General features: G+C 44.2%; 1 protein-coding gene across 2 annotated transcripts in view; it reads left to right on the top strand.

The window, feature by feature from the left end:
* The window catches only part of KCNH2 (potassium voltage-gated channel subfamily H member 2), a 1,485,214-nt gene that overhangs the window by 774,048 nt on the left and 683,795 nt on the right, over positions 1 to 27,371 (top strand). For both annotated transcript variants that reach the window (XM_069210759.1, XM_069210762.1), the window contains one exon: positions 24,006 to 24,220. In XM_069210759.1, the coding sequence (XP_069066860.1) occupies positions 24,006 to 24,220 (215 nt within the window). The remainder of the gene's footprint in view (positions 1 to 24,005; positions 24,221 to 27,371) is intronic.

The raw sequence follows: 27,371 nt of genomic DNA, 5'->3' as shown, positions 1-27,371 counted from the left end.
ATGGAAGAGGAGGCATTTAAAACAAATCTGTAAGGAAATGTGTGATTTAATGGATGTAAAAATCAACTTTACCATGGATACCTATTTTATGGTTCTTACTAATAGTATAACTGTCCAGGGAAAGAGGTTAGGTCCTTCCATTTATTGAGTGGGTTCAACTTCGAATGACTGGGAGGTCTCAAGAGAAAGCCTTTTAAATTTTTAAACATGTTTTATTTGAAAATAGTGTAATACATGATAGGACAAGATAGTACAGGCAATCCTGGTGGAGGGATCCATACAAGGCAATATACTCACTTTATTTTACCATACTCGATGTGAAAAACTATCCCATTCGCACCCTGGTCATCCAGTCAAGAAACCTGAACAGGACAGCATCCATCCCTGCTCACAAAACAGTGGAATAACAATGGAAGTTGCTCAACATCATGAACAACATGTATTGTCTGAGCTAAACAGTAAACAAATTAGAAAATGAAAATCTATTCATAACTGAGTAGAGGCAGCGGTAATCCATGACCTTGCTTCTCCAACAAAAGAACACACACCACCAAAAGAGGGCAGGAGGAAGAACTGAGAAAACAAGAAGGCAGCAGCGAGAGCGTGGGGGAAGGGAAAGGAGGAAGGGGGAGAAGGGGAAATAGGCAATCGCTGATTCCCCATCAAGCTAGCCTCACAATCCAGGTGCACACATAAAAACACGCACAGTCCCCATCTCAGAATGGAATCCATAATCTTATGTCTCCTTATCCATAACTGCTGCCCCGGTCTCAGACCCTGGGAGGCAGCAGCAGAACCATCTACTGGCAGCTCCACCTCCGTCAAGCTGTCCAACATATCCTCCCCGTAGCTCCAAATCCAGTTCAGCATTTTCATCAGTGCACAACTCACGTAACCGCCTCTCCTCTGCTATCCACTAAACTTTCATGTCTTCCATCCATTTTTTAACAGTTGATAATCTGGGCTGCAACCACTGGATAGCGACACCGCTTAGCGAGCACCAGACCTAGGAGCACAAAACTATGTCCCTTCTCTTAGGGGTCGGGAGTACCTCCAGAAGGCAGTGTTTGACTAAGGCATCCATCTGTACATGTGTGATGTCTTGCAGAGCCTCTGGGATCTCTGCCAAGCATCCCTGTAATTTGCTGCACTCCCATGTCATATGGTGGATGGATGCCAGCTCTGACCGACACCTAGGCTCTGACCGACACATAGGGCATGCGACAGTCTGCGACCCATTAAATCCTATGTCAACGTTGTACAGTCAAGTAGGTGCTGTGCAAATAATCAAATTGGGTGGGTAGTCGCTCTCGGAAAGTGACTCGGAAAGTCACCAGCCCATCATTCAAGTACCCCTGTCATTTCAATCTGACAATCTCCTTTAAGGTCCTTATAAATATGGGATATCAAACCTCGATTTGAACTGGGATCCAGTAGTAGTTGCAATGTCCGGGACACTGCAGGCTCAGCAGGAAAATCTGTGCAGATCTCATGGATCATTCAAGAAACTTTTGCGTATTGCAAAAATTTACCCTGCTGCAACTGAAATAGCTCTTGCGGCTCCCCTAGCATTCAGATACATGTCGTTGGCCATGGTAAAGCCCCCCCTTGAACCACTACGACAAATCTATCACTGATTTATAAACCTGCTGGGTGTTACTCATCAGAGGAATGGTAATTGAGCATAAGGAGTCCGACGCAACACTCAAGTGACCACATGCTCCCAGGCTACCATGACTTGTCAGACAATAAATGGGCAGTCTCTCAAGATACCTGCCCACCGCATGAGGCAGCGGGGAGGATCTGCACCAGCACTCCACTCCCCCATAAAGGACTAATCCTTGTTCAGACCCTCTGTGCACCACTGTGCTGTGTACTGCAGTAGGCCCACAAAATAATATAGCTGTATGTCTGGTAGCCCCAGGGGCCCAAAACTCAGTATCTAAATTCAGGATGTCCAATTGTACTCTTCTCCTTTTATCAGCTCACACAGGGGACACCAGGAGACTATTCAGTTTGCCAAACGTGGATTTCAGAATACTAAACATGGCATTCTGCAGGGCATAAAGTCATTGGAGCAACAACACCATCCTATAAAGGGATTCTCTGCCCTTCACTGACAGGTGCACCCAGAAGCAACTCAGTGCCTCATGACCCTCAAGAACTCTACCCATATTCAGATGGTAGGAGGCTTCAGATGTATTCGCTTCCTGTATTCCTAGATATAGGAAGTGGTCCATTTCCAATCTAAGCTCAGTCACTGGGAGGATAGGTAGATCCGCACGTGCCAGCACAGCTAGGGGGAAGAGTACTGTTTTCTGCTTTTTAATCTGCAATCCAGATACTGCACCAAATTCATTCATAATCTGCAAAAACACACCGGCCTACCTCTCCAGGTAGGTGACATACACAAGTGCATCATCCACATAAAGCAAGACAATATGAGTGTTGCCACCTACCGCAATACCCCACTCAATCATATTGTGGCAGAGCTGAAATGCCAACGGCCCCATCACTAAAACAAAGAGGAGCGCTGACAAGGGGCATCCCCGTCTTGTGCCCCTCTCAGTATGTATGCACTCTGACACCAAACCCCAGGTGCAAACCAACTTGACTGGCCTGGTATAGAACAGCTGCACCCAGCGTAGAAAAATTGGTCTGAGGCCTTTTCTCCACAGTACCTCCCAGAGATATTTCCAATTGAGCATTTTGAACACTTTCTCAATATCTAAAGCTACCAATGCAGCCTCCAGTTCTCCATCAGCTACTCAGTGCAACACATGGGACAACCGCCTCAAGTTCTTCTTGGTTCCTTTGCCTGACATGAAACTGCACTGATCACTGTGCACTAAGCAGGTCACCACTCCTCGCAGTCTGGTGGCAAGAGTTTTTGTGAGGATTTTATTGTCAACCTCTAGCATAGACAAGGGCATGTAAGAGTGATGGCCAATAAAATCCCTACCTGGCTTGGGGATCATAGCAATCTGGGCCTCCCACATAAACTGCAGTAGCACCCCACACCCTCTCACCTCCCGAAAAGTCTCCAACAAGTGGCAGACCAGTAGCCCAGAAAATGCCTGATAATTTCCAAAGTCTCTCGGGATGCTGATTCCAATGGCTGCCTAAAACACAATTGAAGTCCCCGGCCCATAATAGAGGAGTCCCAACATAGGAGAGTAGCTCCCACTCAATGCCAAGATAGAACAGCCCATCATCCGTGTTGGGCTCATACAAATTCAAAAGGCATACTTCCATCCTATCCAGCAGACCTTACAGTAAGAGGAACCTTCCCTCAACATCGGCTGTAAACTTCCGAACCTGGAAGGGCACCTGCAGAGCAACCAATATAATAACCCCTCGGGCATAGTTAGAGTATATGGCAGAATATAATTGCCCCCTCCATTTCCTTTGTGCCTTCTGTACCTCGTTTTTCTTCAGATTTGACTCCTGCAGCAAAGCAATATGTATGCGCTGCTGGTGGAGATATGTTTGTACTCTATACAGTTTAACATAGAAGTGAGCCCAAAAACATTCCATGTCATCAGCTTAAAACTGGAAGACGTATCATTACACCTATCACCCCACACCCGCTTCAACCCCCACCCAGCACCACCATCCCATCCTCAACCACTTCACTGTCGCCAGTGTAGAGTAAAGCATAGCAAAAACTGAACATAACATCCCACCCACCAGGTAAACACCAAAGATAAACTCATGTCTTCCCAATCAGCAGAACCCTGTTAATCCACCTTGTTCAAAGGTCCTTACTCCACAATAAATACCTAAAACCTACAAAACCCCCCTCAACTTACAGACAAACCCCAGTCACAATATTATCCATGGGGAAGCTGCCCTAGTGGCTACAACCGCAGTTGCTGCGTCCAAGCACAGCACAGCCCTAAACTCAGAAACAGTCACCCTCCTACCCTGCCGACGCATAGAACCACAAGCCCACCTTGGCCACCACACAGAATCACCACACTGTATACAACCAACCTAAAAAAAATAAACGGGGAGGGAAGAGTCCCTTCCACTCAGCACTGGCCACCCACCCACTTACATCCACACATCCCCCATAGAATGTGGTGACCAGTTTGGCAGTCTGCTGCAGTGGGATCTCCAAAGATCGCCCTCCCGGCTCCATGTCTCACACAGAAAGTCCATGGCTCCAGCTACTCAGGAATGGCAAGACAGTCAGCAACCAATGTTAAGGGACAGCATTGTCAGTGGCACCAACTCGATCTCATGTCCCTCCAATGTCTGGCGTCTCTTCCACAGCATCCACAGTACTCTCATTATAGTTGGAGGATATCAACACTTCCACCAGTTCCGTCGCAGCCTCCCTCTCTGTACGCTGCTGCTCTAAATCCAACGTGCCATCCTGCCAAACCACCACTCGGAAAGAGGAACGGGAGGTCCCACCTCCCTGTCGTCTGTGTATCCCCACTGGTCTTGAGTGGTGGTCCAGTGTCCAGAGCCATCGGGGGGCCAGCACTGGAATCCGAGCATCACCTCGAATCTCCAGCCAGTCCCGCACCTCCTCAAGTGTGGTGAAGACATGTGTGCATTCATTATGGATCACTTTTATTTTTGCTAGGTAAAGGGACATATAACACAGTCCCATCGCTTTTAACTTTTGTTTCACCCCACAGAAAATTAGTTGCTACTTGCACCTGCCTCGTATAGTCTGGGAAAATGTGAATCACATGACTCTCAAATGTGGGGTCTCCAGCCTGCTGAGCCTCTGTAGGATGGTATTTCTGTCCCTATAGTTAATTATCTGTATGTTGGGGGCCCCAGTAGGTGGTGTCGGTGCCAAAGCACAATGAGCTCTCTCTATCACAAAGAAGCGGGAAAGCTGGGCTGAGGGATTGAAGTGTTCCATAAACAACTCTGGGATTAGTCACTTCGCATCATCTGGAAAGCTGATAAATCTAAGATTGAAGCATCGGGAGCAACCCTTTGCATCCTAGGCTCTGGTTTCCAATGAGGCTGTGCTGGCTAAAAGGTCAGTCATTTCAGCTCATAGAGATGCCAGTTATCCCTGAAGCTTGGAATCATTATGTTCCGTGGTTAGTAAATACATTATGTAGGTCCATTCACAGCAGACCTATGTCTTGTGGTACTGCCTTAAATTTTGCCTGAACAGTCACACTTGATGATTCAATCACAGCCAGTATCTGGGTACCCAATGGAACCTGCAGCTCCTGTAGGCCCTCCACTCGCTCCGGCAGAGGGAGGTTCACTCCCACACACATTCCCAGGGCAGTGAACTGGTCCATCTTAGTCTGCTGGGCTCTCCACTGTGGTCTATCTTTCCCCATTGTAACAATGTCCAGAGGGAGTAATGAGCCAGACCACTGCCATGCACCCCCATCAATCCACCTAGGCACCTGCAGCCTCAAAAGTCAATTGGTGCCTCCCGATGGAGTCTAGCAGTGACTAGCAGGCAGCAACCACACTGCAGAGTCACCTGAGTACCCCCTCCGATCTTGTCTCCAGGCATGGCACCAGGGAGTGAGAGAAAGGAAGCCCAGCCACAGCCACCACAGCCTCACAGTGGCCCAAGGGAGGGTCAAGTCAATGGCATGCCATGTCACCAATGCACCTTCATCGCTCATCCTGCAAAGTACTGCCACACACTCCACTATGTCCAAAAGTGAATTCGGTGCAGTTCTCCGTGGGCTCCAGGTGCATCCAACCGTGGTGGAGTCCAGCATGCAGAAAGAGGAGTGCTTATTCCCAGTGATTCCCTTCTCCATCATCCCCCAGTATGTCTCCTGTGTGATGGCTGGGGTGAAGCAGGGGGAGGAGAAGGAACAAAGGCAACCAGAACATCCCTGGCTAATCTCAAGTCCTAGCATGGAACAACCCCCCAGGCAGCCAATTCCAGTCACCAGGACTCTGAATCCTCTGTAATGTAGAGGAGCAGCCACAGTAGACTCACCCCCCAGCACCTGCACCTCAGTGGCAGGGCACTAAAGTGGCAGGTGGCTGCAAAAATGGCTCCTCTTCTGTGGGGGGGAGTTTTACACTGATGGGGGGGCCAGAAACCATCACTCAACTCAAAACAAAGAGGTCCCCCGTTTGTACCAGCATTCAGTGGTTGATTGCTGCTAGGAGTATTCCCTCCCAAAGCCTCCGGGGCAAAAAACTTCGGTCGACAGGCTGGACAAAGTCACCTGGGGAGCCACATGTCCAGCCCTGGTGTTGAGGCTTCGTAGTCTCCTCCGCCAGGTGAAGGATGCAGATGCAGTAATCACAGGGCCAGAGTCTATGCAGTGCTTGTAGACATACTGCCCGTTGGTCCACCGGCCACCCTTGCAAGGCACAACTCTTGTTCTCCCCCTCCACGTGTTGCCCCAAGGCCTGTGCCCAACCCCCCAGTGCAAGCCAGCCACATCCCCCAACCTGGAGACTGCGCAACCACATTTGCCTAAGGCACTGCATTGCACTACAGCATCACATGCCACTAGTCTTTGTCCCTGGGGATATCGGTGCTGATCAGGGCACTGCCGGAGGCCCCAGACCCACCACCACCCATAAGGGTGACCCTGGATATGCTTGCGTTTGGCCAATGGGCCAGTCACTAAAAGTGCCAATCCTGACCTCCTCCTTCATGCAGTTCTCTGGGGATGTCATTACCTCTTCAATGCGAGGCAGCTGCCTCCCCGACTCAGGAACCATGCAACCAGGGTGCCTTGCTGCTGCTGTCTCACACCCCACTGGCTCCACTTGGAGTCCACGTCCACCAGGCATCACAGCAGGTCCAGGCACAGTCTCAGGGTATGCAGCAGCCTTCAAGCCCCATCTGTGGTTCTCCCTGTCATAAATGCCTGTAGGCCGCTACGTGGCTACCATCTCTGCCTGTGGGAACACTGTTTTGTCGTCACCTCTCCCCAGCAGTTAAAACCTCCACAGGGATCATCACTGCAGAGCCGATCGTCTAAGATATCCACGGGCCAGGACACAGATCGAAAGGATAAGTCCTGGTGTCCATTTTACCGGGCCATGCCCCTAAGAGAGAGAGTTTAGTACAAAATATCGACTGAATTTCCTGATTGCATTTTTCTTTACTTTGTGTCAACGAATTATGGATTAAGCACCTTAGGCCCAATTCACAACAATTTTACTATGGATAGGTTTGGTTTATTCTTTTTCTACTGATCTACTCCTGAATTTCAGCAGCATGCCTGGTGTACTACAAGAGCACATCACAGTAAAATCTATTTGAAGCAGACCAATATATATCTGCAAAAGTCATGGGATATTTTCAACATTCTTTACAGTGTAAGAGATTTAGGGCCTGTTTTAGATCTCAGCAGTGGAGAATACTCAGTCACAAGCGTGATGCATATCCCGTCTGCCGCATTATGATCCCATTATATCTTTTTGAGATTGTAATACAGCGGACGGGATATCAGTCATGTTTGTGACGGCATACTTCCTTCGCCGAGATCTAAATCAGTTCCTTAGACTCTCATCTGGGTGGATGGCTCCAAGAATTAAACAGCTATTGCCAAGAAATACAATGATCTTTAATTCACAAGTTTGAATGTTGAGAACACCATCCTCCAAAGTCATTGAACTGAGTTTTGCATAATGATAACACCTCTTTTTTGCAGCTCTTAGAAACGTAAGAAATAAAGTATGAAATAGTGCATGAAACAAGTTATTATTTTTAATACTTAAGGGAGGACTATCAGTAAAAGAATGACAATGTCAATCTAATGATATCCTGTAGCGATGTACACAAAGTTTGTATCTTTAATGATTGTACATCACTAAAATGATCACTTCGTTCTAGGGTGTATGTGAAATATTTGATTTAAAAATGGGAGAAATACTTGCTTATACATGTTTGATCATATTTTATGAACTGAGGATTTCAATGTTGCTATGATTCCTGATTAATTCCGTCTCTTGTCTTGATCAGCACTAGATAAAACATTGAATATTCTATGCCTCAATTGTTTCAAATCTAGGAGAAGCCCAAGCAGGAATAATACAGTAGGATTTTGAAACATTTTTTATGAGGTCACCTAACGGTCTGACGTGGGTGACATAATTCTTGCCAGGGTAAGGCACAAGAAAGCCCCATATTAACCTGTGCTCATTCTCTGGTAGCTTGGCACACAGTAGTCACACATAACTTGAAGGCAATGTGTAAAGTATTTCTGCAACACTTCAAACAGTACAACATTGAAAACACCACACAAGAAGGATACCATGCCGGGTTAGAAAAATTGAACTTAAATTCATATATAAAATAAGACAAAACAGCAAAAATCCAATAAGCAGAACTTGAGTTAGGAAATTCTAAATAATAAACTGTAAAATAGTGCTTAAAGGACAAAAGCGCTGACCGGGGATATCTAGTCACCTGACCAGAAACAAAATCAGAAGTCCAGGCTGACCATGATGGAGGGCAGGCCGGCTACAGGGACTCAGTTAGGCCCTCTGAATCAAAGTACCTTAAATCCCAGTAGCGTAGCTTTGCAAGTATCTGAGTCAAAGTTGTGTCATGCAACCGAGGTGATGTATCCGTTTGAGATGTGGCGAGGCTGCAGTGCGAAGATCCTGTTGATGGGTTTATGATGCGAAGACCAGTGTTGAAGATTTGTGGTGCAGTTGAGATGAAGCATTGGTTCTGATCCATGTCTTGGCAGTGATGCTGAGGTTCAGCGTCATCGTCGAGGCTGCCGTTGACAAGAGATGCGAGGACTTTGCACCGGGGAAAGCATCACACAGTGGCAGTTCTGACGGCAATGCATTGGCCCCATAATGCCGCAATGTGAGTCTTTTGCATCAGGTTCTGACCCACTCAGTACCGGATGCGTCAGTTCTGCCTCCCACTGCAGAAGATGTGTTGGTTCTGTTGGAACACCTTAGGCTCACTTCCAAGTGTCCAGGACTGCAGGACTGGGTGGCACCACTTGGCAGGGTAGATTCAAAGATGACAGAGTCTAGGTGCAGAAGCAGGGTGATAGGTAGACTTTTATTACCTTGAGACTTCAGATCAGGAGGCCAGCCAACTAGCCCTTGGAGTCACTCTGGGTTCTGAATTGCAGAGATTTAGGTCCAGTCCTTCTCACTCTTAGGCATGGGGGCAGCAGACACAGGTTAGCACAGCAAAGCAGGGGTTCAGCAAAACAGCAGTCCAGCAGAGAGAGTGGCAGGCCTTCAGCACCACAGCAGTTCTTCTTCCTAGCAGAGTATCCACAGGTTCAGACATGTACAGAAGTGGTGGATTTAGAGGTCCAGTACCTATACCCAGTGGCGGCGTTGAAGTGAGGGAAACTTCAAATACATGCCTTTGAAGTGCACAGAGTCCCTGCCCTTCCTGTCCTGGCTCCAGACTCACTACGGAGGGATATGCAGTCCTTTGTGTGTGGTGTGAACAGGACTCAGCCTATTCAGGGGTAGGTGAGGCTGTGCCCAGCTCCTCACTTCCATTATGCCCAGGATGGCCCATCAGGGCACACCTAGCTTCAATTGTGTGAGGCTGCCCAGGAGGAATACACATCGCCCAGCTATCACCCCAGCCCAGGCATGTGATCAGAGATAGGCAGTAGGCACCCAACGGCTAAAGTAAGAAAATGCCAACTTTCTAAAAGTGACATTTTCAGAATTGCAATTTGAAATCCGACTTCACCATATGATAGGAATTTAAATTGTGATTTCAGGGACAGCAAACGCAGGGGAGGGTTTGGGGAGGGGGAGTTATCTCTTCCTATTTGGAAGTTATGCTTATAAAGTGTAATGAGGTAATTCAAATGTTGAGATAGGCCTTGCAGTAGTGAAAAATTAATTTAAGGGTTTTAACTACTAGGAAATGTGGAAGTTAAAAGTACATCTCCAACTTTTTAAATACACTACATCCTGCCCTGGGGCTGCCTAGAGCCAACATTGGGGGTGACATATATGTTCAAAAGGAAAGTTTGGGCCTGGCAAAAGGCCTTCTTTGCCAGGTTGATTTGGCAGTTTAAAACTGCACACACAGGCTCTGCAGTGGCAGGACTGAGACATGGTTAAAATGCTACTTAAGTGGGTGGTACAATGAGTGTTGAGGGCCCATTAGTAGCCCTTAATTTATAGGCCCTACTCTTCTAGGGACTTATAAGTAAAATAAATATGCCAATTGGGGATACGCCAATGATACCACATTTTAGGGAATGAGCACAAGCAGTTTAGGACTGGTTTGCAGTGGTAAAGTGTGCAGAATCCTAAGGTCAGCAAAAATCAAGTCAGCAAAAACAGGAGATCTAAAGTCAAAACGTCAGGGGGAAACCACACCATAGAGCCAGTTCTAACATGGGCCTTTCATGTTCATTGATCAATCGTTCTCTTCTATAATTTAAATAAAAGTATATAATACATGGAATAAGTAAACAATATTGATTCTCCTCAGTTATGAGAGTTAACATTTTGATCAGATGATGTGCCCCACAAATAGTTATTCTTTATGAGGCAAATAATTGAGATCAGATGTTGTAAGGTAATTATGCAGACCTTTGGAAATATATCTCAGATTCTTTTAATACTAAATCTTATCTCAAAAAGATCTCTCTTTATTCATGTAATGGTAGTTAGTGGCTAAAGTCAACTGGCGCTGCAATTTGTATCCCAGATCATGGCAACTGATAGCATTACAATTTAGACTACCCATAACACATAGATCGTAATTACATATGAAAATAATGTCTCAAGAAAAGACTGCTGTCAATATGTTAACTCGTTGTGTACTACCTGTGTTATAAAAAATTGCACCAAGGAAATTAAATCAGTTCAGTCAAGTAATATAACAAAGGACCTTGGGCCTGATGATCTCTCGTATTATGTATCAAAAGTATTTACTTCATTGGGGTTGACGGTATTATTTTCACCATATAGCATCACCTTAACACGTTCTGTTTCCTTGTATATGTGGCAGTGTAGTGTTTTATACCTATTTAGATAATAATTATCTATCAAAGTGATCAGCAATTGGCCTTCTTGGCCCAAAGCAAAGATTCTTACAAAATGCCTGTCAATAAAATAACAGTCGTGCATCGTTTTTTGCCAGTGAAGTTTTGAGAAGTTCCTGAATTTCTCTCCTCTTGTAGTGTATGGTGATTCCTGTTTTTCCTCTGTTGGTGTAAAGGTTTTTCTCCATATACTAAGATATTTTTCATGCTAATAGAATCCATTGAAACCAAACACAAGCCACGGAGTGCAAACATGTTTCATGCATTATTTCCATCGTATTGACATGCTAGATTATGTATGCAACATTTTTACACTTTGCGAAGGTTTCACCTTAAAATGACAGTTTGAAAAAGAAGAATATAACTGTTTTCTGCTAGTTACATTTTCACCAGAATCATTTTTTTGGCATTAAACAAGGACATACGTTACTTAAATTGTTAGGAATGCCATGATTTGCAAATGAATCTTAAGGAAAATACTTTGGAAACCAGGGCAGGTTTCAAACTTTCTGAACACATTTTAAATACTGCAAAATACTTTGCAACTTTATACAGTTATAGTTACAACTTCTGAGTTTATCTGATTTAATCAACGTGTAACTTGCCTCAAAGTTTCAAAAATGTTTTGCTACCCCCCAGTGTCAAGTGCACTAACAAGAGTAGAGGACCATTTTTTAGTCAGAAAGCGATTACAGTCAACTAGCACATATTTTGATATCAAAGTGGTATTTGGCATCATTGTTTGATATTATAAAATCCATGACAGGAAAATCCTCTGGGGGAATTAATCTTGCCAGTGGGATCGTTTGGCAGTAGGCATTCTACCTTAGGATCCTCCATCAGTGCATTTACAGTATTTCCTTGACCATCAAACTCTAAAACAGATTCTTTGCACCCCCTTTCTCTTTGCAAATATTCAGCATACGAAACGCAGCCAATACATCCTTCACTCTGAACACCATCATACATCTCTCTTCTAGCACTTACTCCACCCTACTCAGCTTTCACTGATCTGAATACTTCACCTAGCCTACTTGTCTTGTAATCCATGTGAACCCCCTTACCCAAACTAAAATATCTCTAAAACCCTTTTGTCTAGGATGTTCGAACACATCTTCCTATACTTCAACCACTCCCTGTCTCTGGTTCCTATTCTTCAAATTTGTGGTTGTCCTTAATTTGCTTAATTAGTAACAACTGACTCCTCCTTCCTGACCAACTACTAACCAGTTTTTCAACTTGCCTTTGTCTCTAAAACACTAGGAAAACTAGTATTAAATTGCCTCATACTTTACCTCTCCTATTACAAACTGCTCAATCCACTGCAAGCTGGCTTTTGTAAATGTCATCCTACAGAAATGTCCCTTGTAGGCATTTCCAACTTTCTTTCCCCAGCTCACCACTACCACCTTTCTTCCATCCTCATTCTACTAGACAGCTCTTTGGTGTTTGACATACTTGACCACCAGACTTTGCCTCACTAGTCACTAGGCATCGGCAATGTCCTTTGATGGTTCTCATCCTAACTTTCCAACTAACACCAGTTTGTTCACATGGGCACCTCCATGTCGCAAAAGACCTCTATGACATGTGGAGTCCCCCAAGGGTAAATACTGTTTCCTGCCATCTTCACCCTTACATGAAGACTCATGGTGCTTTACTCAAAGATAATAGCTTCAAACTTCACTCGTATGCGAAAGATACTCAACTCTATTTAGAAGTCTCCTCTTCTTGAAACATTCAATGCCTCAAGCACTACTTGCTTATCATCCAGTCCTGGATGCCCAGTGCCTATCTGAAGCTCCACCCAACCAAGAAAGAATTCCTGTTATTTGTAATAACAATAAACAAGATTTCAAACGCAAAATCCCACTGAATGCCAAATTGCTTTGATTCACTATAGACGCCAATCTCTTGTTCAAGGATTCCAATACCAAAAAAACAAAGATGGCCTGGTAGCAGCTCTCTCTTCTAAAGAAAATCAAACTGTTTCTTCCTACTGAGCAACTCAGAACTTCTTTTTAAGCCCTTGTATTTTTGCAATACTCTTACTTCTGGAATGTTTTTTAGAATACCCCATAGCTTCCCAGACTACACTCCGGCACCCTATAGGGGCATCCTTTACTCCACAGCATCCAGGGTCTGAAGAGATATAATCACCCAAATCGTGATGGAACTCCCTTGGTTGCCCTTGTCAACCCCCATCATCTTCAAAACCAAAGCCATCAGTACTAGCACCCCACGTAGCTATCAGACAAGCTCACCATCTCTAATGGCTATTAGCACACCCTCAGCCAGGATACCATCAGGCTGCAGATAACGAAATGTAAAAAAAAGAAAAAGCAAGACAACAAGCCTTTGTTATCTGTATACCTAGGATCCCGAACAACATCTCTGTATCCATCAGGACTGCCCCAGCGCTGCTCCAATTTGAAAAGAGTTGATAATTCACCTTTTTCCAAAAGTTTGCAATGCATTAACCTTCCACAGTTCATCTTCCTGCTCGATTATTCACTGATTTTAAGATAGCCTTTGACTACATGGAGTGGCCCACTGCCTTTTGGGTAGTTCGCACTATAGACATAGCTTATACATATGTGCACCATTAGCAAGGCACAGGAGTGTTTCTCTTCCAGCCTTGACTAATGCTTCTACTTGTATCTTGGTATTCCTTTATCTGATCAATTACTCATTTGAATGGTAGCGTGCAACATCGTTAATTCCAGGGTTCTTTTATTTTTTCACTCCACACCACCTCCTACTTTGAGCCATATATCTTCTATTGGGCTCTTGTATCATGTATAAGCTTATGATAACGAGATCTATTCCTTGTCTTTCCACAAAACTAACATATCTCACTGTGTGATATCCTTTGGATATTTGATGGCTGACCATTTCTTAAGTTTCACTTCCTCTAATACTGAATTATCTCTTTCTGTCTGCCTCATCAACCCTAAAGATCCTATTGGCCTCTGTGTTACATCCATGCTGAGAACTTACCAGTAGTTGCAAGGACTCAAACAAAGGCAGGTGTGGGTTCTGAATATCGAGTAGGGAATATCGCTATACCTTAAAATGGTAGACAAAATATTGAGGATGAAAACATTGACAGGTATAGAGTCTATGTACCGACTTCCACATATATGTATGTATATATTTATCCATAGAACTGCTACATCCATCAGCAGGGGCCCCCAACCCTATAGGGTGTCTTCCAAAAATGGGGATGTAGTATCCTGTGAAGTAAATCCACACAAAAAGCTAAACTCATGACCCCAATTCCTGGTGAAACCACTTATTTTTTTCAAAATAAAGTGACTGCATGTTCAAAATCCTGATGCGTTTCGTGCTACTGTCTTGTTCACAAGGAGAGTAGTTGCGGTTCACAGGGGTACTTTAAATCTAAGTATAACACCTGACTTTCAAACTCAATACTTCAATTTCCATGATGTACCAAAATATCATCTCCATCCATATGCTGTGATGTAATCTGGTATTAATGCTTTAGTAGCGTCAAAGAATCACAGTTTCATTTACTTTATAGTGTTTGAGGTGCACACCATCTCATAAATAACATAGCCATGTGCATTTTCATAAAAATAATGTACAGCTTCCATAATCTTGGCAATAACTCACTTCATCTTGGATGCTGCCAAGTAAGTATTTAAAGAAGTTTCTCTCTCTCTCTCTCTATATATATATATATATATATATAAAATCAATATAGCTATATATATTTATGTATGTGTGTTAAAGGCATGTAGATGTGGAGTTAAGATTAGTAAATCTGTGATTCCCTAAATGACTCACTTTTAGATATTTGGTCCTCAATATTTTGCCTACGATTTTCAGTAAGCATGATTTTCCTGCATTTGATATTTCAGACTACAACACTTTTGGTTCAGTGCGTGTAGCAGGATGCAATGCTCAGCAATGGCTGGGTGTCTGCAAGGCCTGAACTAAAGGAGTGCTGCACAACTGACAGGGATTGTCTGGCAGAAAGGTGCAATGGCCGGACAGCTGAGTTCTGCACTTGGCAAATCTTTGCAGACTTGGGGCCATATTTATACTTTTCGACGCACAACTGCGCCAACGCAGTTGTGCGTCAACATTTTTTACGCCGGCTAACGCCATTCTGAAGCGCCATGCGGGCGCCGTATTTATTCAATCACGTTAGCCGGCGTTAGCCGGCGCTGCGGAGTGGTGTGCGTTAAAAAAAATGACACACACCAGGCAGCGCCGGCGTAGGGGAAAATGGAGCTTGGGCGTCAAAAAATGGGGCAAGTCAGGCTGAGGCAAAATTATCGCCTCAACCCGATTTGCGCCATTTGTTTTTGACGCCCAGACGCCATTAACATGACTCCTGTCTTAGCAAAGACAGGAGTCATGCCCCCTTGCCCAATGGCCATGCCCAGGGGACTTATGTCCCCTGGGCATGGTCATTGGGCATAGTGGCATGTAGGGGGGCACAAATCAGGCCCCCCTATGCCACCCAAAAAAATATATACTTACCTGAACTTACCTTAAGTTCCCTGGGATGGGTCCCTCCATCCTTGGGCGTCCTCCTGGGGTGGGCAAGGGTGGCAGGGGGTGTCCCTGGGGGCATGGGAGGGCACCTCTGGGCTCCTTCTGAGCCCACAGGTCCCTTAACGCCTGCCCTGACCAGGCGTTAAAAAATGACGCTAAAGCGTGTGGACGTCATTTTTTTTGACCCGCCCACTCCCGGGCGTCATTTTTGCCCGGGAGTGTAAATACGGCGCACATGCCTCGGAGTCATTTTTTAGAAGGGAACGCCTACCTTGCATATCATTAACGCAAGGTAGGTGTCCATGCTCAAAAATTACACAAACTCCATGAACTTTGGCGCTAGACGCGTCTAACGCCAAAGTATAAATATGGAGTTTGTTTTGCGTCGAATTTGCGTTAAAAAAAACGACGCAAATCCGGCGCAAACAGAGTATAAATATGGCCCTTGGTTTTCCTCTTTGTTTACGAAGCAGAAGTGATGAGTTAAACAAAAAGGGCTGGCCAAGCCTTATGGATGACTGTTTCCAAGACGGTGTCACTTTCAGCAGATTATGTATGAGTTTCTCAATCAAAGATCAAGTTGAGTCTTTTTCTTTTTGAATCATGTACAAATGAGGCATTAACAAGTGAAGGATGCATCACAACTCATTCCTTCTTTTTCATATCATTTCTGATTTCTACTGGCTTTTTTCAAAGTTGTTTTTATTAAGATTATTGTTGTGAATAAACAAATCAAAAAAGTTATCTGTTGCCAGTTATTCATATACAGTTCCACTATATTTAAGGGTGAATCATCAGCTATGACTATTGCTCATAAAATACAAAATATGATCATCATATACAAAGAAACAACAAACTTAATGCAATAGAATCTTCTAAAAAGGTCCAGACTGTTGGGGAGTGCTTAGTGAGAGTACAGTATAATAGCTAGAGGGCAGGAGCATTGGGCTATGAACGTTTTAATCAGCCAGTATGAGATGGGTGCAACATTGTCATCCCTCAAGGTTTATAATTGGAACAGGTGTAATGCCCTTATTCATGTCGGACATGTCATTAGTGGTAGGCTGCGAGAGAAGTAGTAGACAAAGGGGTCCCATGCAAATTAAAAGTTTTTAAAATTATCAGAGAATACATCTGACATTCTCTCAATAATGAGGGCCCACCACAGCCTAGCAGGCCATTGTGTGATCACTGGGGCTTCAGGTTTTTTCCTTGCTGCTGCAATGGTCATTTTCGTTGCTCACAAGCAGAGCCATAAGATGGCTCTGTCACAGTTCATCTGACATTTGAATGTGGCCTTGCGTAGGCCCGGTATGGCGAAATCTATTTTGGGAGTGGGACGGGATATCCCAATATCTCTTTAATTTTTGCCAGGATCTTACTCCAAAAGGGGCGAATTATGGGGTAGTCCCACCAAATGTGGTGAGAATTACCCAGAACATTACAACCCCTCTAGCAGATGCCAAATTTGTGTAATTTAGCAGGGTATATGTACCAATCATAGAGAATCTTATAATGGACTTCCCTTAATCCCAAAGAGTGGTTACATTTCGAGATATCCCTCCATAGTCCACGCCACTTCTCATCAGGTATCTCAGCTCCCAATAGATCTTCCCAGAATGCTATAGGTTGAGGCTTGAAGGGGAGGAAGTAGTGAGTAATAAAGAGTAGAGAAATGAATTAGTGCCTCCAGTTGTGCCTGCTCACTGAACAAAGTTTGGACCTCAGATTGTAGTGCTTAGTGTCGTAGTTGGGTGCAATGGAAGTATTCTGTGTTGGGGAGATGAAAATCTCTCTGACATTGTTTAAAAGTCAGCAAGTCACAATTGTGAAAGAGATCAGCTAACATAAGGCATCCTCCATCTCTCCAGGCATCGAAGGGCCCTGGGTGGAGTGCAGGGGGGAATCTCGGGTTGTAATGAACTAGTGTGTAGGGTGAGGGGAATGTGGTCCATTGTGCAGATTTGGCAATCTCGTCCCATGTCTTAAGTGTCGTCCTGGTCAGGGTGCTAAGGTATGTATTCTGGCAGTGATCTGATCTAGGTTTCCAAAGAACATCCCAAATCACTCTCCCCACCACAACCCTGTCCATATGGAGCAAGTGCCTATCCAAGTCACTGAGTGACGATTGTGAGATAACCCTCAATTGAGCCACCTTGTAGTAGAGGGGGATGTCTGGAAGGGCCAGCCCTCCATAGTCCCTTGGAAGTCTCAATACTTTAAAGGGTAATCAGGCTCTACCATTTTGCCAGATGAAACAGTTACGTAGCATATGCAGGGTTGAAAATAATTTTCTATCCATGTCAATAGGCAAGCTCTGGAAAAGATATAGAACCTTGGGGAGGATTGTCATTTTTATAGTGTGTGTGTGCTCTAGCCAGGAAAGCTATAATGGAGCCCACCTATTCAAGTCAACCTTCTGTTATGTGAGGAAGAGGGGAAAGCTAGCTCTATAGAGGTCTGTAATATGGGATGTTATTTTAATACCTAAATATTTCCCTTTTAGCCCATAAAAAAGGAGTCATTGCCAGTAGCGTCTCTTTGGCAGTAGTGAGTAAAGTCAGGTTGAGTATGTATGATTTAATTAGGTTAATTTTAAAGCCTACCACCTGTTCCAAAGCTCTCAGTTCCCCCGGGAGGATGACTATTTAGATGCTCAGGTTTGTAAGTGTCAGCAACACATCATCGTGGAAGAGGGAGGGCTTGTATTCTTTAGAGCCGAAGATCACTCCCTGAATGTCATGTGTATTTTGTATCTGCATTGCTAAAGTCTCAATGCTGAGAGCAAATAACAATGTTGATAAGGGGCACTCTTGCCAAGTCCCGCTTTCCAGATGAAAGGGTCCAGAACTCGTCTCATTCACCAGGACCCAAGATGAAGGTTATGCATAGTGAGCTCTCATCATTGTTATGAATTGGCTGGAAAAAACAGTGTTTAATGGTGAGAAATAGAAAGGGTCAATCCACTCAATCGAAAGCCTTCTCAGTGTAAAGGCTTAGTAGGATAACTGGAATCTTCTTTTTTGCACTTCCTCCGTTCAGTAGATCACCCTTCTCAGGTTGTCATGTGTTTGGCAACCTTTAATGAAACCTGATTGATCCAGGTGGATTAGATCAGGCATCAGGTCCTGCAATCTCGCTGCCAGGATGCAAGAGTACAGTTTAGCATCCAAAGTCAGAAGTGCTATGGGTATGTAGGAACAGCATAATTGTGTGTCTTTCTCTGGTTTCAGAATCACTGAGAGTAGTGCTTCACTCATTGAGGGTGTGGTCGTTTCCCCAAATGCAATATGGTAAAAGAGGAGCATCAGGTGGGGGATTAGGTCGGAGCTAAAAGTTCTCTAGAATTGTGCTGGAAACCCATCTGTCCCCAGGGTCCTATGCAGCTTGAGATCAATTATAACAGGCCTCACCTCTTCCTCGCTAATAGGTTTGCCTAGAATGTAGTTTTGTGCAGCGGACACTTGGCGGAGAGACACCTCGTCCAGGTAATCTCTTTGGGTTTGGGCTGATGTGAGGACTGCAGTATTTAGAGTCTTATAAAAGTCCCCAAAAACCTGGGCTTTCTCCACATCTAAGTTGACAAGTTCAGTTGGGGTACATCTAATGCCCCCTATGTATTTCTTTCCATTTGACCCTCAGCTTCCTCACCAAATGTGATCCTATTTTATTTCCCAGCTCTTAGGACGTGCGACTCAAATGTAGCAAAGTGAGCTCCACCCTGTTAGCACAGATAGCATTAAGCTTACTTTGTATGGAGATGACCTGAAATTGGAGTAGCAGTTTCGGATGTTCCTTATGTGCCTTTTCTAAAAGTCGTAGCTCAGTTTCCAAGGTTAGTCATTTGGTTGCCCTTTGTTTGTTGAGTGCGGACATCAAAACAATACCTTTGCCCCTGAGCACCACCTCAAAGGCATGCCAGTGTATTGCTGGTTGTGTGTGAGTGAGAGTATTCAGTTGAAAATATTTCCAGATACCTTTCTGCAGGTCATCTCAGGATACTCAATCCTGGGTTAGGGAATTAGGGAAAAACCAGCAACGATATCTGGATAGAGCCTGCCCCGACTCTAACGTCATACACATTGGGGCGTGGTCTAAGAGAGTTATTGGATATATGGTCGCCTCCTGTAGATCGTAGATTTTGGATTGGATAATGAAGACATAATCCAGCCTGGAATAGGGGCAGTGTGAATGAGAAAAGAAAGTGTAATCACAGGAGCTTGTGTGTAATGTCCTCCACGCATCTATCAGTCCTAGTGTATTAAAGGTCTGTTTCAATGTCCTGGAGAAGTTCCCCGAAGGTGACCCATGAGGATGGGTACAGTCCACAGTTGCGTGCCAAGTGAGAATAAAGTCCCCCATTAAAACCATATCTCCCTCAGCTAACCCTCCAAGCAGATGTAAGGTGGAGTGGAGGAATTGATCCTGATTTCTAATAGGGGCATATATTGAGGCAAACATGATGAGCAGGCCATTTAGCTTGCCCTTGATCATTATTACCCTCCTGTCCTTGTTGGTCTTGTGTCCTATGGGCTGAAAGTATAGAGAGGTGTGAAGCATAAGTGCTACCCCATTATATTTCAAGGCGGTGAATGACTTAGAGTTGGGGTATGCCCTATTTTTAAGTCTGTGGTCTTTTTTTGCATTTTAGATGGGACTCTTGAAGGGCCACATTGTCATAGAGTCGCTCCAGGAAGTACTTCTGAAGTTTGTCGCATTTGGCATGGTATTTTAGACCATGCAGTTCCTCAATTGGCTTGGAGCTGCATGTGAAGTTCTTGTTTGAGTTCCTCTAGGTGGCCAGTATGTGTATCAAATCCTCAGATTTAGTTTCTTGGTCCATTGTCCTAGTCCCCACCGATTCCACATCATGTTGGAGAGCCGTTAGTTTAACATTCAGATGTAATCGTAAGGTTTCCTGAGATGAATTTAGGTTAGATTTTAAATTCTTCACGGAGCTCTTTCTTAAAGTCTTTAAAAGATTAAAGCAAATCATCCCTTGTGAGGGCCATGGTGCAATCTGCGAGGTCGTCAAATACCGGTGTTTTATCCTCTGCTGGAGTAAAGTAACTGGATACTCTATTGGATTGATGTTTCTTTGGCAGCATAGAGACAGTGATTCCCTTGCAGGAGCAGCAACGTGGAGTTTCCCTATAAGGATGGTCTAAGTAGTGTGCCAGCAGTATAGAAGTGCTCTGATGCCGCTTTGGAAAGCACCACAGTTACTAGAATCAGGATCTCAGCAGACACGTCTCTGAACGCTTATGTGAGGAAAGCTTGATAATGAGAAATCACCTAATATGACAGCGAGACAGCGCGTGGATGTCCAAGATCTGATTAACACTTTTGCACGTGGTCAGCCTCTTAAAAAGGGTGGCTTCTTCTCCTGTTTTAAGGCCACTTGGTGGCTCAGGACCATCCTCAGCACTTAGGGTCTATCCAGTAAGAAGCCTCAGCATTGTGTACTGACGGAGCAGACTCCCTCTAAACCAGAGGTCTTCAAACTGGGGGGCAGGCCCCCCTAGGGGGGCCTCAAATAATCCCAGGGGGGGTGCCAGGCTCTGGCCAAAAGAAAGATTATGCATATAATAGTGCTTTGTTTAAAGAAGAAACATGTTTATTGCACTTGTAAAAAGGTAACAGAACTTAACTGCAATGTTTAAATAAGTCTAGACTTATTTAAACATTGCCAACTTAATAGAATAGTTTTGAAAAATTCTGAGGGGGGGCCCGATGATTTATTTTTTTCCACTGGGGGGGCGGGGGCATTAGCAAGTTTGAAGACCACTGCTCTAAACGGTCCCTAGTGAGTATGTGACGTATTTATCCTCCCTAGCCTTCAGCAGTGAGGAACGCTTCATTCCAAGGCCGTGCAGTGGCAGCTAAAAGGTTGACAGCGTTCTTTTCTGTGTTAATGATCAGTTCCCAGGGCTTACTAGTCTCGGCCCCTCCCCGTCTTAGAGTCAAGCATGTTGCAGCTGGAGTGACATTGAACATCCTATTATTCCTCTGTTCAATGAGAGCTGCACATTTAAGATGAATGTAATTACGTCTTTTAGCCCTCTCTCCTGGCGGTATCAAGTGGAGGCCACAAGGTCCCTCTGAAGGCTCGGCATCATCTGCCTGCTGGTTGCCATCTTGAGGTCAGGCAGGCCATGAGGGCTTCTCCAGTAGAATTTTAAAAAAAGAGCGGAGCCCATGAGATCAAGAGACCCTCACACTGGAGGTTAAGTCCAAAGTTGCACAGTTGTTCTTTCCACAGGCCTGCATGTGCGGATCATCTCGGGTAGCCCTTCTGCCCCCAAAGTGTTTACCATAGGGGTACTGGTTGTGGGCTTCCACCCCACACTTCCTCGCCAAAGGCCCCTCCAAGGAGCCCCGGTAGCTGCAGGGGGGGTTGCTTCTCACTAAGGTCCACGCTGTGGTTGGGTGGGATGGCAATCCAGCAGTCATTGCATGACTGAACTGGGTGGCATCCAGGCCTAGGATGAGGCCATCGTCTTCTAGGCTGTGTCTGGGTGAAAGTGGTTAGTAACTGCAGTGTGTTCTTCCTCCTCTGAGCTGTTCCCAACTGTTGCCCCATTCTGCCAGTGCCATGTCAGGTACTTTACAATTTAAAACATCATATTTTTGCTGCTGAATGCCGCTGGGCCAAAGTGAATCACTTCCACTTGGCCATCTTGGCAGACCACACTCCCTTGCTACTATTTTTGTCTTTGTTTTTTGCTTCTGTGTAGAATATCTCATAAGATTGCAAAGAAGGATTTTTTCTCCCTTGTGTTCTTTTTCTCCTAACTGTGACCCCTGAAAGGAAAACCCTAGCACTTCTCTAAGTACAGGAAGGTGCTGTGGCTAATGGGAGGAGTCACCATTTCCTGGTAAAATTTAGAAGAAAATTCAAAAGACCATCTCCACACAAACTCTTTGACACAGTGTCATCTTCACTCCAGACACCTTGCATGCTCTCTCTCCTTTGCCAGGAACCTTATATTTCATGTTAACATCTGCAAGTCATTGGAGTTCTTCGTTAAGCAACATCACCACATCAGATGGCTGCAGATGTTGAGTATCAAAAAAGCACCTTTGCTTCCCGACAGTCGAATGCTTGATAATCAAGCTGGGCTATTGTAATTGGTTGTTTGTGGAATTCCACCAATAAGCATGTGCTGTCATTGACATAAGACATTTTGTCATACGCATGTTATGAACTTTGAACTGATGATTACCTTCAACACTCTACCGGCAGCATCGGGTTGGCTATCTGTTAAATATAGGGTTCTCTAAAAACTATTCACGAAGACCTCAAAGCCATTCATTTTAACGTCGTTCCTTAAGTCTGTCACCTCATCACGTGCCACACTCTAACACGTTCCTTATGCTCACCTAACCCCCCTCGCAAATGAAAGCCCCTAGTGCCCGCTTGAGATTCAGATCCATTGATCAGTCTGGAACTGTCATGTGGAATACCATTCTATCCAACTAAGAGCTACAGTCTCTTTTTTAGAGTTTGAAAGTTCCTTAAATACCATCTTCCTACACTAAAGGACACTAACAAAATGTTTGAATCAGCCATTCAATCTTTGGCCTCTTTACCAAAGTCGGCCTGACTCGACGGCCACCATATTATAAAATGTGAATTTCTATGTGTATATAATATTGTATATGACCCACTATATGGGTTTATGAATTTCAATGTTCAAAAATACTTTTTTTCCATCAGCCCTTCCCTATGTAATCACCCCACATGTAATGCTACTTAAATGTGCCATCGCCCTCTCAAAACAAATACTCCCAACAAAGACAATGCATATTCCCAACAAAGACAACAGCAGCTTTCTTTTGCTGCCTACGGCCCTGGCCTGGATTCGGGCCAGGGCCGTGGCCAGCGAAAGTTGCCAGGTCTGTTGTATACTGGCCTGCCATGTGCACAGTCCACACGGGACAGGCCGGTGCACAACAGGCCTGAAACGGCAGCTTTCACTGCCTGTGGCCCTGCCCTGAATTCAGGCCAGGGCCGTAGGCAGCGACAGTTGCTGTTTCAGTCCTTGTTGTGCACAAACAACAACAAAAGAAAGAGACAAGGACTTACCTGGGTCTTTCAGGAGGTCCTCCTCTCCTCGTCGTCTGACAGCGACGAGTCCACAGTGGCTGCCTCCCTTTGGCCTCTGCTCCTGGGCTCTGGTGCGTGCTGCAGCCCAATTGTGGGCTGCACAGCGCAAGGGCAAACTGTCTGCGCTTGTGCTGTGCTGACCATAACTGGGCTGCAGCACGCACCAGGTGAGCTCTGCTCCGCTGGAGGGGCTAGCAGAGTTTTTGGACTAACTCCACGCTCCAAGCAGAGCGTGAAGTTCCAAAATCTCTTTTAGCTCTGCCAGCAGAGCAGAGCTCCCGCACACCCCTAATCTATATTTAAAATGTCCCATTCGCACCCTTGCTGAGTATTTCTTGTGAAAAATTCCATATGTGGGACCTTACGCCCAAATGCTGACTGGACATTAATCCTTTTTTCAGGAGCAATGAACAATGTGAGAAGTAATCTCCTTAATTCCACTTCGGATTCTGACCTGATGAGGTACCGCACCATCAGCAAAATTCCCCAAATCACACTCAATTTTGTGGACTTTAAGGGAGACACTTTCATCACGTCACCGTCCAATGAGAAAGAGATCATTGCACCCACCAAGCTGAAGGATCGTACTCACAATGTAACAGAGAAAGTGACTCAGGTAAGGCCCATGGCTTGTTTATTCCTCTTCCTTGAGAATAACTGAAATGATCATAGTGTGCTAACATGTCAATCCCTGTTCCCTAGCCTGTGGCTTTGTACTACTATGCCTTCACTTTAGTGTTACTTTACTTTTGCATATGGAAAGATGATCATATCTTTACATTTTATGTTTTTTATTTAATATGATATTCATTGTGATACTACTATGCAGGTAATTACAACTGGTCAATAATCCCAACCTGCACTTGCACCTCATTGAAAATTGCCTATATTGCCACATTGGAATTAATTGAATTTAATTGCATTAAGGGTTGTGCAAAGTTGTATAGCTTTTTCTTGCCAATTTGTTTTACAAAATTTCCCAATTTAAATAATGACTACTTTGAGGAAAACATTTGACAACATTTGTATGCAAGCCCATCTGCCCCCATCCACGCCCAAATGGGCCTGGTTAATTTTCTCCAAGCAGTATCATGTACTCCTCCTCTCAGTCGCAGGCCTTCTGTCTCACAGTATTTCCTGCTTGCAAGCATAGCATTGATCCTCTACACAGCCTGTGCTGTTGTTAATAGTGTACCTGCCAGTTCACACCGTAGACTGAGGTTGAGTGTCTCCCTACCATCGACCTCCCACTGCTCCCAATTTTGTAAAATACTGTCCATTGAGTCTGAATTGCTGCTCTTTTGTAAAGCATCATTTGGAGGTATTTACCATCTTAAAAGATTTTAAACCTAATAAGTTTTCCTTATAGAAAAGCGGTTAACTGAGTATTCCAACCCTGATACTGTGATGGTTCTTCTTAATGACTACTGAATATTCAAACATGATTGTTTGAATAAAAAGGGTGGAGGGATTGCGATTATTTTAAAGTCTAAATGCACTTACATGGGATGGAATCTTTCTGTCGTAGATTTTGTAGGCCTGGTTTTCTCACTATATCTTTCCAAGATCCTTACTTTTTCTGTCTCTCTGAATTATTGCCCATCAGGTCCTGCATGTAGGTGGAGCACTTTGCTAGATGAGACCTTATTTCCTTTTAAAATAAATGTGCCTATATTAACAAACTGTGTGCATTTTTAATATCCACTTTGATGAACTCAACTTCAGTTTGGTATCCTCCCAATTGGAGATGTCAAGCCTCTGATCTGCAGCAATCAGTCTGCTCATATAGCATGACACACACTCAAGCATATTTTCTCAATTGTGCCTTTCCTAACCGTTGACTCCCTTCCCATACCTCCAATATGGCCCAACCAATTTGCTACCTCTGTTTCAATACTTGTTCCTGATGCAAGAGGGTCTACTCTTTGGTCTATCATTTTATGGCTTATTATTTTATAACAGATATTGGTCTAAACTGAACTCTACAGTATTCTGAGCTTGGCGATAATGTTCGTGATTTAGTTGAGTGGACGACCACATTAGGGTCGTTGACAACTGGCTCTGTTCTACATTAGACGTTTTACTACCGCTGACATCAAGCATCAAGAATACATTTTGCTTACCAGCCCCTTCATTTAGTGACTCTCTCCTAGCTCTGAAGAAAAATTGTAAAAGCTTGAAGGTACGTTTGTCGTAGGCACTGCACCCAGGATAATACATTCAAATTTAAAACTGCTACCAAGGAATATGAAAGAACTTGTTGGGTAACCCATGCAGCCTTTCATGCTGAAAAAATTGATAATGCCAACAACTCTTCTAAAGAACATTTCCAAATAGTGATGTCACTTATGGACCCCATTAACGTATTACTACATCTTTCTCTCTCACAAGCAAGATGCAATGAATGTGCTGACTTTTTCATCAGAAATATTCCTGACATCCATGCCTCCTTTAAAGTTTTGAAAGAGGAGGAACCACTTACTGTCCCTGTCCTCACTCCTGAACTCACTCTAGCAACTCTTCTTGAATTTTCCTTGCTAACCTGCCTTCATATTAAGCCTGCATTCCCTCAAGTTCTAGACAAAGAGCAACTTACCTAAAGGGATAATTTATTATTTATTGAGCAACTCTTTTCTTGCAATTCTGGCATGAAGAGTTTCTTCTTGTTTCTCATTTCCAGCTTCAGCCTTATTGCTAAACTACTGATAACTGCCCTTAAAAAAGCCTTATAATCATCATAAACTATGGGCCGACTAGTGATCCTATCATTTAGCATAAAAAACGTGGCAGTCTTATTTGACAGTTCTGATCCTAGACTCTCTTCCAAGAGTAAAACTCTATCTAATGCCCATCACCTCAAACACGGCCTTCCCAGGAGGTGCAATTCTAAGCATACAGAGGAATGGTCTGATAATATAACTGGAAGATGGACAACTGACTCAGCACAACCATTCTAGACTTGCTTTAAAAGGACATAATTGACCCTTGAGTAATGACTGTATTTTTTGCTATAGATGGTAAACCTTTTAGAGGTTCCTGACTTCCTAAGCCAGTTGTCTACCAGGTCAAATTACTCATTATATCCCTTAGCTTGCATAGCATTAGGGGTGAATTTATATACTTAGTCCTTGATATTTTGTCAAGGTCATTATTTAAAACCATATTAAAGCCTCCTCCAACTAATATAGGAATGGGAACTTCCAGCAGGTGCTATTGAAACATCTTGAAGGATGCTGGGTCGTCACAATTAGGGCATTGGTATACCGCTTCAAGACAGGTGCATATCACCAGCCAACAAGGTTGCCACTAGCCATCTTCCAGTATTATCTGTCTTATATTTCAAGCTTAATCCCTAAACTTTTCCTGGCAGTGGTGGCCACCTCTCTCGTACTTACCCACTGCTCAGAGTTAATCACATCAGCTAAGCGTACTAAAACAGGTTCTACACTCTTTCCTCTCTAAATGATTTTTTTGTAGCATCATAACATGAGCCCTGCCAACCCTTGAAGACTGCATCTCAGCTCAGCTTCCATTTGGACCCCAGCCCATTTACATTCCAGGTTACTATTTTAATCTAAAAAATCTCCGCCCATTATTTCTCCTAAATAAGGCCATGCATCCAACTCTATCTAAAATTACAGCATCTCCTACTATTCCTATTGCACTATCCGACAACTCACTTTTTGTTTTTCCCCTAGGCTTGCCACCCATGTGCCACCGTTACCCACTGTTGGACCTGGCTTTTTGACAGGGACATCCCCAAACTT

The sequence above is a fragment of the Pleurodeles waltl genome, chromosome 10, assembly GCF_031143425.1.
Source record: "Pleurodeles waltl isolate 20211129_DDA chromosome 10, aPleWal1.hap1.20221129, whole genome shotgun sequence".
Taxonomy (NCBI): Eukaryota; Metazoa; Chordata; class Amphibia; order Caudata; family Salamandridae; genus Pleurodeles; species Pleurodeles waltl.
This window is presented reverse-complemented; position numbering and strand designations above follow the sequence as displayed.